The sequence below is a fragment of the Haliotis rubra genome, unplaced genomic scaffold, assembly GCF_003918875.1.
Source record: "Haliotis rubra isolate DU_JTF1 unplaced genomic scaffold, ASM391887v1 Scf102, whole genome shotgun sequence".
NCBI lineage: Eukaryota > Metazoa > Mollusca > Gastropoda > Lepetellida > Haliotidae > Haliotis > Haliotis rubra.
In genome coordinates, this window is record NW_025764915.1 from 1,385,709 (window position 1) to 1,400,300 (window position 14,592).

At 46.8% G+C, this 14,592-nt stretch overlaps 1 protein-coding gene across 1 annotated transcript in view; it reads right to left on the reverse strand.

Annotated features, from left to right (window-relative positions):
* Positions 1 to 14,592, reverse strand: part of LOC124270270 (delta(24)-sterol reductase-like) — a 48,373-nt gene that overhangs the window by 5,955 nt on the left and 27,826 nt on the right. The window contains exons 3-6 of the mRNA XM_046705310.1: positions 6,932 to 7,050; positions 4,323 to 4,589; positions 3,976 to 4,116; positions 889 to 1,086 (exon numbers count right to left, since the gene is read on the reverse strand). Of these exons, the coding sequence (XP_046561266.1) occupies positions 889 to 1,086; positions 3,976 to 4,116; positions 4,323 to 4,589; positions 6,932 to 7,050 (725 nt within the window). The remainder of the gene's footprint in view (positions 1 to 888; positions 1,087 to 3,975; positions 4,117 to 4,322; positions 4,590 to 6,931; positions 7,051 to 14,592) is intronic.

The following is a 14,592-nucleotide window of genomic DNA, read 5'->3' on the forward strand; positions in this document are numbered from 1 at the left end:
TGCATGTACAGCTGTAAGTAGGAAAGATGTAGTCAATATACCACAGACTGAGGGAAATTGTGGTGCATTGTATATTATCTTCTTTGTTAACAGTTGTAGACATTTCAATGTTATTAGATTACCCAAAGTATTTGAAAAATATTATGTTCTTCAGGTGGTTCAAATGTACAGGGCAACTGGATTGCCAATGGAAATACTGGTCAACCAAGTGGCATAAACAACGGTAACCATTAACAGTGTTGTAAATTCCCAAAAATTTCAGCCAGACAACTGGACTGGTAACTCTCAAAAGTTACCAGACCGGCTGGAAAGTTGCCAGTCCAGAATTTTCTGGATTAAGAAAATAAAAAGAAGGTTACGTTAATAAGAGGAGGGAACTGTTTAATGTCAGGTTATTGTCACAATAACACACGTTTTCAACTGTTTTTCAGTCAAGGCTGTAGTCATTATATACATTACAAAATTACACTGATTTAACAGCCAGACCATCGGGCGTGCAACTTTTTAAACTGACCGTCCGGTCGCAAAACAGACTGCCCCGGGAGGTCGGGCAGGTGGGAGTTTGCAACACTGCCATTAAGTGTATGACTGCCTTCTGATTGGCTGGTTCCAGCTATACTGGCTGCTGATTGGCTGGTTCCACCTTGACGAAAGTATAAGAACCTATACCGAAACGTCGCTATTGTTAAAATAAAGAAGTTGATCATCCATAAAGTTGTGTCATCTCTATACCAGCAACTTCTAAAATGCCACTCAAACAAACCTCTCGTACCAGGCTGGTATTTATGCATCATTAGTGAACTGACCTCCTTATTGGACACGTTCGCTGCTATTCACACCATAATACACTAGGACCAGTATAACTGTCCGTGTTTTATGAGTACATACGTCGAGTTCATGGTGGAAGACAGACAGCGCGTCACCAAGGTCCTTCATCGGGATGAGCATGTCCTGGATAATCTGGTACTTCTCGTACATCTTCTTGATTGTCTCCCCTTGGGTTAGCTTCAGTAGAGAGATCTTGGGGGGCACCATCCATCCCAGGAGGAAACGGAACACAGGGTTGTTGCCGAACGGGATGATGTCCTGGAAAGAAAGAGACATGTCAGCTTCCACTAAACCTTCCATCTGATACCTACTGTAACATAGATGTAGTCTGGCCGGTTAGTTACACAGTCAAACATTTTCATCACAAGACGAGACGTCCTAATTTGCACAGTTTCTGTGTGAAACTCTCTGCTTTCTAAACTGCCAGGATGCTGACGTTCCTGTTCCTGTGTACTGGTAACTTAATCTTAGCTGTCTTAAATAGTATGATGCAGTGGAATTCAACACTTCATTCCATACCAAGAGACCCGTGAAGATCTGGGTTAGAATTGGTCTTCAGCAACCCATGCGTGTCGTAAAAGGCGACTAACGGGATCAGGTGGTCAGGCTCGCTGACTTGGTTGAGACATGTCATCGTATCCCAATTCCATAGATCAGTGGATTGTCTGGCCCAGACTCGATTATATACAGACCGCTGCCATGTAGCTGGAATATTGCTGAGTGCAGAGTTAAACAAAAAAACAACCAGCCATACTTTGAGTTAAGGAAAAGCTAATGCTGTACAGAATCAAAACTTGGAAAATGATAATCTTCTTCTGTGCATAGTAACATTTTCAGTACAGATATGAATAACACGAGAAACTTGAATTACAAACCTGTTTCTTTGACATCAAAGCAGATATTTCAAAACTGATGAAAAGCATCATGACACAGATGGGTAAAACTGCTATTATTAAGCCCTACTCATTACTAAACCATAATATGTATTGTTGACTTTTGCCAGTCCACCCAATTCGTTCTTGAAGGATTTAAATAGTAGGGCTGCGCAATATAACCGGTTTACCGGTATTTACCGGTTCAGACATGAAAACGATACGTATTGCGATACGCTGGTTGAAAACCGGTATTTTGACTTGCATCCGGAAAACTTCGTAACACTCGGAAATCTTCTGATATTTCCTTGTTTCATTTGTGCAAAATTTTCTTCACATTTTTATTTTATCATGATTAAAAGTTGTTATTAAAGCTTAATCAAGCATAGTGATTTTGTTGTGTTTTTGCTCAATAAATCAAGCATTAACTAGATCTAGCTTATAAGTAGTATTTTGTTTAAAAATACTTCAGGCAATATATTGCAATACATATCGCAATACATGCTTTCGCATCGCAATATATTGCAATATGAAAATTCTGTGCAATACCCACCCCTATTAAATAGCATTGTCTTTGATTTTTAGTGGAGTAAGAAACCAGAATGAATAGAGAGATGTGAATTGTAATCCTATTAAAGATTGTGGACTGGGAATGTTAAACATGTTTGTGATTGTTAAAGCTATGAATGAGCTACAAAACTAAGCTCTACGAAAAAAGTTGGAAAATCATATTAGATGCTACTTTCCCCAAGAGGGACAATTTACCATCCTTAGGACTTCACTATGCTATAACAATTACTACAGGACATAAGAAATATTTTCGGGAAATAATGTCTTCAGTATCACCATGAATTTTCACAAAATTTGCTGTTGGGTCATTTTCAAAATTTCAAAATCATTAATCAGTTTTTTTCTGTATAAGAGACCCTTGAAGATCCAGGTTAGAATTGATCTTCAGTAACCCATGGTTGTTGTAAGAGGCGACTAATGGGATTGGCTTGTCAGGATCGCTGACTTGGTTGACACATGTGGTCACATCGCCATTTGTGTAGATCGATGCTCATGCTGTTGATCACTGGACTGTCTGGTCCAGATTCGATTATTTACAGACCACTGCCATATAGCTGGAATACTGCTGAGTATGGCGTAAAACTAAATTCATTCAGTCACTCATAGTGTAAGAAATGGTTTGACAAAGGAGTAAGTCAGGTGTGTGATCTCGTTATGGGTGATGGTTCTTTCAGGCCTTTTGAGAATTGCCTTTATACTAACTCCATTCTAGTGTCTTTTCTACAAAATCACAGTGAAATAAACGCATTTAGATCATATGTGAAGCATAAACCATTCAAAAAAGTGAATACCTCAATTCTTCTCGAGTCCACACCTGTACATAGAAAGCTCCAATCAACAAAAAAGGGGTCAAACTTGATATCAAATCTCAATTGAAATGGTGAAACCAGATGGTGTTAGACTTGAACTGGTAGAGCATTCATGCAAAAATAGTTAAAAAACACTTGGTTCCAAAACAGAATTATACATAGAATATCCTTCATCCACAGAATACACAAAAAAGAATCAAGTGTTTGTACCTTATGTTGTTTGCAGTGAAAACGTACCGATGAATTTCACTTTAAACAAAACAGTAAATCAAATTGAGTGAAATTAAGATTGCGAATCGTCATAATTTTACCTTGCCAAATGAACATTTAAATCTCCGAATTTTATTCAACTTGCAATAAAAGTTGTTTAACAAACGATCATAGTTTCAAATCGCTATTATTGTTTTGTATTACAAGGGGGTACTCACAATAGTTGGAACAGTGAGACAAATGCACGTCGGTGTGTGATGAGCGTTAACTTAGACTACCGTAGAAACCAACCCCTCTTGTTCTTGGGGTTTCATTTAATTGCTCTAGTATCAACACGCTAAATGAGTTGTGTATCATACATTAACTAAATAAAGAGATGACACTGAGGGGATCACTGACCCATCAAGGTCATTGCCTACTTATATCATGGATTGAAAGGCAAGAAAGTTTTGTAACATATCAAAAAAATATATAATGGTTTCAGAAGAAACGTAGATGAATACTTTTGTAGATGAGTGTTGTATCATATAGTTGGTACTGTGGTCTATTGATAAATCAGTGAATCACTCCCAGGATTAATGAAGTAGTATCTCACAAATATTGACACTACCTACACATGATACTCATGTCAGACTTGTCAATAAGGAAAGGAAAATAACAGCAAGCGAGCCACACTTCAGAAGTACCTCGAGTTCCCAGAAGATGCTGCGAGTGTGGCGGTGGTAATAGTGGCGGAGTGGGATGTATTCGACAGCGGGGCCAGTGCGGAGAAACTCCTCCACATGCTTGTAGAACCATGGCTTCCAGAAGTTGCCGATGGAGTTGATCTGAAACCAAATACACACACTGTACACCCACAAGACAGTCATTCTCTTTAACCATGCCCACTATATTTCCAATCACTTTAACCTATCTAGAAGGGCACCTGTCTGAACACAGAAAGGAATGGGGTAGTTAAGTTTTGGAGTCTCTGTACAAGTTCGTATCTGTAAGTGACAAGAGCTCCCACAATGCACCACCTGATGTGCCCTACCTTGTCCTGTTCCGCTTCATCTGTCATGTTGGCCGTCATGATGACCCCCTTGTCCATGGAATACACCAAACCCTCCACAAAATCATTGCCAGACTTCTTCTTTGTTTCTTCCTGGAACTTGCGTAGCATATCCCTCTTGGTGTGGACAGGGTAGTATTCTATCTTCACATACTTCCTGGCTGGGATGATCTTAATCTCCGCAGACACAAGAAATCCCAGAGTTCCATATGACCAGGGCACAGAATAAAACAGGTCAGGATTCTCAGTCTGGAAATATGATCAAATTCTTTCAGAAACACAGTGGTGTTTATCATTAAAAGTGTATTATGAAGTTCAGTATTGGACTGAATGGGTTTGTTATTTGTGAATTGTGCCAACATATGGCCAGACAACTTGTGTCCAGTGAGGGTCTGCCATTACTGAGAATGTCCATGAAGGGTGTGAAGGACAAGGCACCATTGCTAGACATAACATCCCCACCCACTCTGACTTTATTCACTTATATTCAAATGTTCCATACAGAATCACAGACACAATATGTAACATTAACAACCAATGACGGTTCCAGTTGGTTCACATGTAACCAATCAGGTCACAGCTCACAACCAATGACAGTTCAAGTTGGTTCACATGTAACCAATCAGGTCACAGCTCACAACCAATGACAGTTCCAGTTGGTTCACATGTAACCAATCAGGTCACAGCTCACAACCAATGACAGTTCCAGTTGGTTCACATGTAACCAATCAGGTCACAGCTCACAAGATATGGAAACAGATAAAAGACAAGAGGTTGCTGCAAACTAGAAGTTTTACAAGGTGCAGGGGTACCTCAGCACAAATATTAAAACTCCAACATCTTCATTCACTTCCATAAAAATGTATTGCTAGCGACCACTGATGTAACAGAATATATATGGGAATAGCTTCCACAATGCATAGTGCTTCAAAACTCTTGTGGTTAGCCACACAGGCCACTGTCTACAACCACTCAATCATATCAATCATAGGCCGCTGTCTACAACCACTGAATCATATCAATCATAGGCCGCTGTCTACAACCACTGAATCATATCAATTGTAGGCCGCTGTCTACAACCACTGAATCATATCAATCATAGGCCGCTGTCTACAACCACTGAATCATATCAATTGTAGGCCGCTGTCTACAACCACTGAATCATATCAATCATAGGCCGCTGTCTACAACCACTGAATCATATCAATCATAGGCCGCTGTCTACAACCACTGAATCATACAATCATAGGCCGCTGTCTACAACCACTGAATCATATCAATCATAGGCCGCTGTCTACAACCACTGAATCATATCAATCATAGGCCGCTGTCTACAACCACTCAATCATATCAATCATAGGCCACTGTCTACAACCACTCAATCATATCAATCATAGGCCGCTGTGTTCAACCACTGAATCATATCAATTGTAGGCCGCTGTCTACAACCACTGAATCATACCAATCATAGGCCGCTGTCTACAACCACTGAATCATATCAATCATAGGCCGCTGTCTACAACCACTGAATCATATCAATCATAGGCCGCGGTCTACAACCACTGAATCATACCAATCATAGGCCGCTGTGTTCAACCACTGAATCATATCAATCATAGGCCGCTGTCTACAACCACTCAATCATATCAATCATAGGCCGCTGTCTACAACCACTAAATCATATCAATCACAGGCCGCTGTCTACACAACCACTGAATCATATCAATGTATTAAAGACAACACTAAAGTCACTTGGATTGCCCTATTATTCTATGTCACACCAAGTAGACAGTTTTTTTTGTAGGCTGCGATTGGATGATATTACATATAGTGTTTATGGGTGTTTGGGATCACATGAAACAATCAGCAGGTCTGGTTCTTATTGGTGACATAAAATCTGCCTTGTCAAATTAACATCAGTTTCAGACTTTGTTAAGAATTTTACAGCCCAAAACAAACTTTCAACATTTTGACTTCTGCTTCATTATTTATATTCTTCATTACAGATGCAATGCAGGGTGAGGTAGTGAGGAAAATACACTGTATGTGTTGTGATCAGTGAGAGGTACAAACTCTACATACATATGGGTAACTGGGTCTCCACTGTATAATAACAAATACTGAAATGTTTATAGCATTGTGAATCAGTTTTCAATTGATATTTTAACATATGAAACGCACGTACAACCACAGGATAATTATGCAGTTTTCGCATACCGCATAACTACCGAGGGGGATATAAGGTCGTATCATCGCCACACACTCAACATTCAGGATATAATTGCTCCTTCATGTAATCTGATGACCTAGGTTACTGTTATCATGTATAATTGGCAGTGCACAATCCCATTCCGCTGTCCCTGTGACATTTAAACACACAATCCCAGCATTACTTATAACTACTCATCTTGTCAGCTTGTTTATCATAGATAATGTCTCTGTTAAGTAGCCAACAAATATGTATTTCAATATTTCATATCAAAATTCTTTTTTTTTTTAATTCTTTAATTTTCAAAACTGAATATACATGATCTTTCAAGTATATTATTTACAAGGTGTCATCATTTTCTTTGCTATAGTTTATTCTTTACCTTTGAACATTTGACAACACTCCCATCTGCAATAACCAGTTCAAAGGACTCGCAGCAGTGCTGGAACAGGCCGTACTTGTGGGATGACGTCTCGATGCCAACACCCATGATGAGGCCGCCTGTATCAACACATGGAAGTGGTCAGAGTGCACAACAACATGTACGTCCAAACATAACACTGATCATGTAAATAATCCATGTAAACTTCTTTCTGACAAAGTCCAGTTACATCATAATCCTTGATTTATAGATTGGAACTAGTCAAATTGCAACAGACATGAGATGTTGCTGAATTAGAGAAGAAAAGATATCACTTTGAATATGTCCGTTGAGACAAAATATATATAATTTATATATCTGTAAAAGGTCTTTGTTGAAAACCTTACACAACATTAAAGTGATGCTTGAAAATACTATACTTTTAACTGTACACAGTATTATTCCATAATTCTATTTGCAAATTCATCACAAGCTTTTCTAAAACAACAGTCACTAACAGATGTTTGTAGTTGGAATGACAAATGTGTGCACCTCAACATATATGTTCTTGCTGCTTAATGTCAAGCTAAAGTGTGTCTAAGCCACGTTTATTCAGCAGATTGTGTTAATGATCAGAACCTACACTTGATAAAGTATTACAAGATAATTGAGTATGTAGACTTTTCTTGGGTACCGGGTATTCTAGTAACAACTTGCAGAAGAAAAGACGGACACAAAGCATGTTTGTATTAGCCACTTTTGTGCTGTGTCATATCCACTTACCAAGAACCTACTTGTCATACAACTCATTACATATTTGTACAGACAACAAACTTCTGCTGAACACACTGTGATACTACAGCAGACCTAATAATGATGGTCCTGACCCTCAAATTGAACCATCTTCTCCGAAAAGCATCAGACACAGCTGTGGAGGACGTGGTTGGGAAACAAATCCTGCATCACCTTCAACCAATACATCACCTTCAACCCTACATACCCCTTTAATCCTGTATCACCCTTCAACCCTGCATGCCCCTACATCCCCCTTCATCCCTGCATGCCCCTTCAACCCTGCATGCCCCTTCATCCCTGCATGCCCCTTCATCCCCCTTCAACCCTACATCCCCCTTCAACCCTGCATGCCCCTACATCCCCCTTCATCCCTGCATCCCCCTTTAATCCTGCATCCCCTTTCAACCCTGCTTCCCCTTCATCCCTACATCCCCTTCATCCCTGCATCCCCTTTAACCCCTGCATCCCCCTTCAACCCTACATCCCCCTTCAATCCCCTTTAATCCTGCATCCCCTTCAACCCTGCATCCCCTTTAATCCCTGCATCCCCCTTCAACCCTTTAATCCTGCATCCCCCTTCAAACCCCTTTAATCCCTGCATCCCCTTCAACCCCCCCTTCAATTTTAATCCTGCATCCCCCAACCCTGCATCCCCTTCAACCCCCTTTAATCCTGCATCCCCCTTCAACCCTGCATCCCCTGTATCCTGTGCAACCTCTGGACCCACCAATCAGATAAGACACAGCACATTTCACGCCTATGTTCAGCTAAAGGGCAACATCTGAGAACTGAGAAAGGTAAACTTTAAAACATCCATATCAGATCTACTGCACTACAGCTTGATAACTACAATCAGTTGTGCCAACTATGACCCGGGCTGTGGTGACCATTTCATTCATATCCTTCTCTGTTGATAAAGTCTATCCCAGGTTGAGCTTATCAAGGCGAGCACCTAGTACCCTACCCTGTCCAAGCACTACACAGGTATGTGTACACACCACACGTCAAACCACACTTAACAGATAGGATACTTGGTTCTGAATGGATAGACACCTGGTATTTGTCACAGGGCCTGCACAACAGACCACAGGTAAAATCATGAATGTATACAGGTGGGCTTGGTGACATAGATGTGTACCTCATCATGACAATAAAGACCGTCATTGGGTTTTAGACAGATATAATACCATTTCTGATGTTTGTGAGATTATTGCTGTAGAAATTTTTCCAAACCTGCAGAGGTTTTCAATTCTTTGAAGAGAGTCGTCCTTGGGGTACATATTATGCATTTTCCGGCTGTAAAATGTCCTGTGACAGTTGTATCAATGTTTTTTGAATAAAAAGATTGTACAATAAATAAACTCTTTTATTTATTATACGGACCCTACCTCACGGAGTTACCTCCCTTAACGCATGCGCACCAACTGGGTAGGCTCCTAGACCCGTATCATCATTCCTTCTGCTGAATTCTCATCAGTGAACAGAATTGCGGGGAGGTGGGTGGGCCCTACCCCAGGGCGACTCTCTTCAAAGAATTGAAAACCTCTGCAGGTTTGGAAAATTCTTTTCAGAGAGATCGTCCTTGGGGTACATATTATGCATAAACACAGACTCCCAAAGACCGGAGGCCAGGGAGGAGGAATTCTGTCAAGCACACACAAAATATAGCGATCATTATCATGGAAAAAATTGAACAGGCATGCATAACACTCACCTGTCACTTTCGACCCAGTTTGGCTTCGCGAGGCATTATGGGAGGGAACTGACAGGGAGGATTTGTGCTCAAAGAGCGACCTCTAGCATAATGAGACATTGCACGTAGTGCGAATGTCAGTGAAATCCGACCCACTAAGTGGCTTCTTCATGAGAGAATTTGCGTGGGGGAAAACAAAATACCACTCACTAACGATATCGTAACTCCTTAGAGAATCGAAGGGGGTACAGGTTCTCTGAGTGCTGCATTAGCAGACATGTCAATAATGGAATCATTGTACAGTAGCGTCAACACAAACCAATAAACCAAGACTCACTTGGTCAGGGGTGGCAGGACACTGTCCACTGGAAAACGATGCGACCAAAGCTCGCGCGATTGCGTGAATGTGTATCGAGCTGATAATGGCGTATAAAAGTGCTTGGCGGCTCCAAATAGCGGCAGAGCAGATCTCTTCAATGGGGAGTGCGGCTGCAAAAAACTTTGATCGGCTACTGCCTGACCGAGTGAGCCTTCAACCCCTCAGGGGAGGCTTGCCCTTAGCCTGATAAGCGGCACAAATACGAAACAAGCCAGCGAGACAAAGTTTGCTTGCTGCGGCTGGCAGAACCAACCTTCCACGCCACCGTAACAACAGAACAGCTGGGTACCCGTGCGGATCCCCTGCGTTAAGTTTGATATAGACTTTGGCGTCTGGCCGGACATCCAACGGTGAGTGCTTTCGTAGGAGTGGTCCCGATGTGGAAGGCTGGGTAAGAGTAGGAAGTTCGATAGGAGCTGTCACATGGAAGCGTGATCGACCTTGATTCGGTAAGTATCTGGGAGGCGAATGCTGACCGCGATCCGTGTGAAACACAGTCAGCGCCCGGGTCGGACGACATAGCATGTATATCGCCGACTCTTCGACCAGATGTTACCGCCACCAGAAACACAGCTTTCCAGGTCAACAACTGAATGGAAATAGCCGATAGGTGTGAGAAAGTGGGACGGACAGCCAATCGAGCACGATCGACAAATCCCAAAGGTGGACTGGTTAGCTTCTGAGAGCAGGTCGAATCCGTTCAGCGCCTAGCTAAGCTATGCGAGGGTGCTGCCCCAGAAGAGCACCATCGACAGGGGTGTGAAAAGTGGAAATAGCGGTGGAGTAGCCACGAGATGGTCGGCCGCCAGGCCTTCTTCAAACGAGCTTGCAAAACTCCAATACTGGGACTAAATCCGCAGAAAAGGGATCTGCAATGCCCTATCTGAACACCAGCGGCGCGCATAGCGGGACCACCTATCCTCATACTGAGCGTTTGTCGAATCCGCCTCCGAAGCCAGAATTGTGTCTGCAACTGCTGCAGGAATTCCGCGTGCCTCGAGGTTAGACCTGACAGGCCAAGCCACCCACTGAATCCGTGGATTTGGGTGGGCGCTCCGTTCTGAGTGAGAATGTCGGTCGCCAAAGGTAATAGAACAGGAGGCTGAGCCAGAAACCTGAAATTACCGGAAACCAGCTCTGTGGCGACCCAAGCGGTGCCAGTAGCACAAGTAGCCGAGCTGGCTGGGTGGACAGCTGTGAAAGGACACGAGGGAATGAGTGGTAGTAGCGGGAGCGCCCAGAGCACTTTGCCGTCCAATCCAGCAGGAAGGCGCCGGCAGCCAGCGCCCTCTGGTCCGTATCGAGAGCAGAACACGGGTGTCTGATGCGTCCGCGCGGGACGAAACAGATCCACCTCGAGCGACCCGTACAACTGGGAGATTACTGTGAATATCTGCCTGTCGAGCATCCACTTTCGTCGCGGGGCCAGGATCGGCGAGAGCGCATCTGCTGCGACGCGTTCTCCAGCCCGGAGATAAACAGGAGTACCTGACAATGTACTGTACTGGGTGGCTCAGAGGAGAAAGTCCCACGCTTCCGGAGGGCGCTGGGACACCGTGCCTCCCTGCTTCAGGATGTACGACATGGCCGTCTGGTTGTCTAACTGAAGGCGGACTACCTGGCCGCGGACATGCTCTCTGGCTTTCGAATACCAACCGCACAGCTCTCAGTTCCAACACGTTGATGTGAAGGTGAGCCCGACGGACCAGAGTCCGGAAGCCGACAGACTGCCCAGAAGCGCCCCAGCCCGTGAGGGGCGCATCTGTCTGAACTGTGAGAGCTGGCGTCGGGATTTCAAGGGGAACCCCTGGTGAGATTCCCGACATTTGTCCACCACTGAAGGTGAGGTGTCAACCACTTTCGGGGACTGTGAGACTGCGCTCCAGATCCTCGTGTGAGTCCACAGCGAGCCAAAGCTTGCTGTATGGGGCGCATCCTCAACGCGCCGCCACACTACAGAGATCGTCGCCGCCATATGGCCCAGTAGGCGGAGCCAAGTCGTGCTGGTGCCTGGGGCTGGGAGAGGAATGAAGATACCATCTCCTAACTCTGGTGACCGGGTCGGGCGACAAGGAAAACGAGATCCTTGTTCGTTTGGAATCGGCTCAAGAAAAACCAAGTCCTGGGTGGGTACCAGGTCGGATTTTTGAGGTTGATGATCCACCCCAGTCGAGTTAGAATGTCTATCACTGTGTGAGTAGCATCTTGACTTCGCTGGCTGTGTTAGTGCTCGAGCAACCAGTCGTCTAGGTAAGGGTAACAACGCCTTCCTTTGCGGCGAGCTAGGGTAGCTGGGACTAACATGAGCTTGGTGAACACCCTTGGGGCAGTCGATATGCGAAGGGGAGCACCCTGAATTGGTAATACATCCCGTCGTAAGAGAGCCGAGGTACTGCTTGAACGAGGGATGTATGTACATCAATCGCATCCTTTAGGTCGATTGGCGTGAGCCAATCGCCGGGCTGAACAGATGAGATCACCGGCGCAGTGTCTCCATCTTGAAGGATGGTACTTCGAGCATCGCGATTCAACCCCTTGAGGTTGAGAATCGGGCCGGAACCGCCGTCTTTCTTCGGGGCGAGGAAGTGCGTGGAGTAAAATCCGCCTGTTCCTCTCCGGTGGAATGCGCCTTCGATTGCGGACTTGTCCAGCAGAGCCTGAACTTCGTCGGCGCAATATGTCCGCCCTGGCAGCATGGCGGCACGGAGGTCGCGGCGTATGCCCGGTGAAGTCGAGGCGGACCTCGCTTCCACAGTGGGAGATGGCCTATGCTGACCGTGGCCAGCACCCAAAGCGTTGTTGGTAGCCTTCTCCCATTCCGGCAGGAATAGAGAGGCGGCCTCCCACTGGGATATGGGGTAGGAGCGCGTCGCGTGGACCCTAGTAGCGGAGCTGACTGGGTGTGACACGGCTTGCGGCGGCAGCCTGTTGGGTTAACGGGGAGGTCGGGGCAGACCTCTGGCGCCCTTGAGGCTGGGAGCTAGTCGAGGACTGCTCCTTGCCCCTACCTTTGGCGGACCTACTCCTCCGCCTACCCCTACCAGCGGCGAAGCCAGCCGGCGGGCTTCGGGTGTAGGCTGCACCCGGCGGAGGAAGGTGGCGCGGGGCGAGGCGGGCGACACCCGCGGGTGCTCAACAAGGCCTTAGAATCGCCTTGAAGGAGGTAGCTGCAGCGGCAGCCTCCCGTATGACCTGCTGTGCCCGGGAAAGAGGGTGCGGCTCCCAGGCGGAAAGGAGAGCCAGCAAGGTCTGCTGTGTTGCTGCCCGAGTACCTAGGCGTCGACAGCCACAGCCTGCGCATCCCATGACTGCGCACATCACCGTCGGCGCAGCAGACCGCAAGAGTCAGCGCGAGTGAGCCTGAACTTCCGACAGCTGGCCGAGTAGCCAGCGACATCGCGGCGACCGTCGCCAGCATGCCCCTCCGCCTCCAGGGCCGACCTCTGTATCGAGGAGAGGTAGGCCTCATGGACCACCACCGCACCTGCTGCATCGGCGTTCCGGTAGACCTCCTCGTAGGTCGGTGGCGTGCGCCATGAGCGCCAGCGAGGGCAAAAGGTGGAGTGAAGCCCTTGCCGAGCAGCGGAGCTGCTCCGGAGGAAGCCGAGCCTCCCAGAGGCGGCGGAAGTGAAAACACACTTTCGTCAGCGATGCGGTCACGACGAACAGCAGGAATCCTCCCCAAGCTGGTAGCGCCCGCCGCGAGTTCAGGTAAGTCAAACCTGACTCGGGTACCAGACAAGAGGGGATCGACCCGTCCCGCGACCAGCGATGGCAGAATCGTGAGGAGCTGCGTCTGTGAGGTTGCCTAGGGGCAAGCGCCTCACCAGGCAAGCGGAACTCAGTCGAGTCCACGCAACCAGCAGGCACAGCTTGGCCTGGGGTAGGCCCTCGGCAATTCTCTGCCGGACCTCCCATAAGGCGAAGCAAAGCGGAAGCTGCCGTCATGCTCCTCGACCTCCCGAGCTCCATTGCCTCGGCGTCCGAGCCAGTCAGAGGCTGGGTCTCCTCCGTAGAGGGACCCTAACCCGACCGGTGGACTGCCTGGCGCTGGGCACCACAGGAAGGAGGAACAGACCGACTGCTCCCGTCGTCCGGCGCCAGCCGGCGTCGCGTGGACCCGGTCCCAGGCGCTGGAGGCAGGCCAGGCAGAACTGGTGCCTCCGGCTCTCATAGAGCGGGTGTGCGCGGGACGGAATACCAGGAATACTCAGCGGCCCAAGCGCAAGCTCGAGAGGGGACTGGGAGCACCTCCCTCTCTCGAGCAGCCGGCGTCCCGGACCGAAGCCAGAGGCAGCGGATCGACAGACGCCTCAAGGCTGAGGGATCTAGCGAGGCCGGCGATCCCACCCGGACTCTCCGCCCGTCCGGAGTGGGCGAGAACTCCTGGCGGAGACCTCCAACCGACTCGAGCGAAGGACTTCATTGAGTCCATCTGCTGCTGAAACATCGACTCCATTAGAGACATGTCAAAACCACTTTCGAAGTGGTAGGAGAGGGAAGGGCCACGGGATTTTTCCTTTTGGGCCAGCCCGTTTAGATTTTGGCGGGGGAACCTGCGTCAGGTCCCCTCCGCCTCACGCATCTGGCGGTAAAACAGGGTGTCGACGCCCGCCTCTTCTGTGCCCGGGGAAAAAGGCCAGACAAATTGAACATGTATCAGCCACATGGCCCGTCTTCTCCAGACAGGCCGCGCATTGCAGGAGTGACTGTCAGCCGGGGAATACTTCCCCACAGACCGAACAACAGGTAAAAGCCTGAAACAAACACGTAAACATGTTAGTTAACTTGTGGCCAGCAGCAGAAAACCGTAGA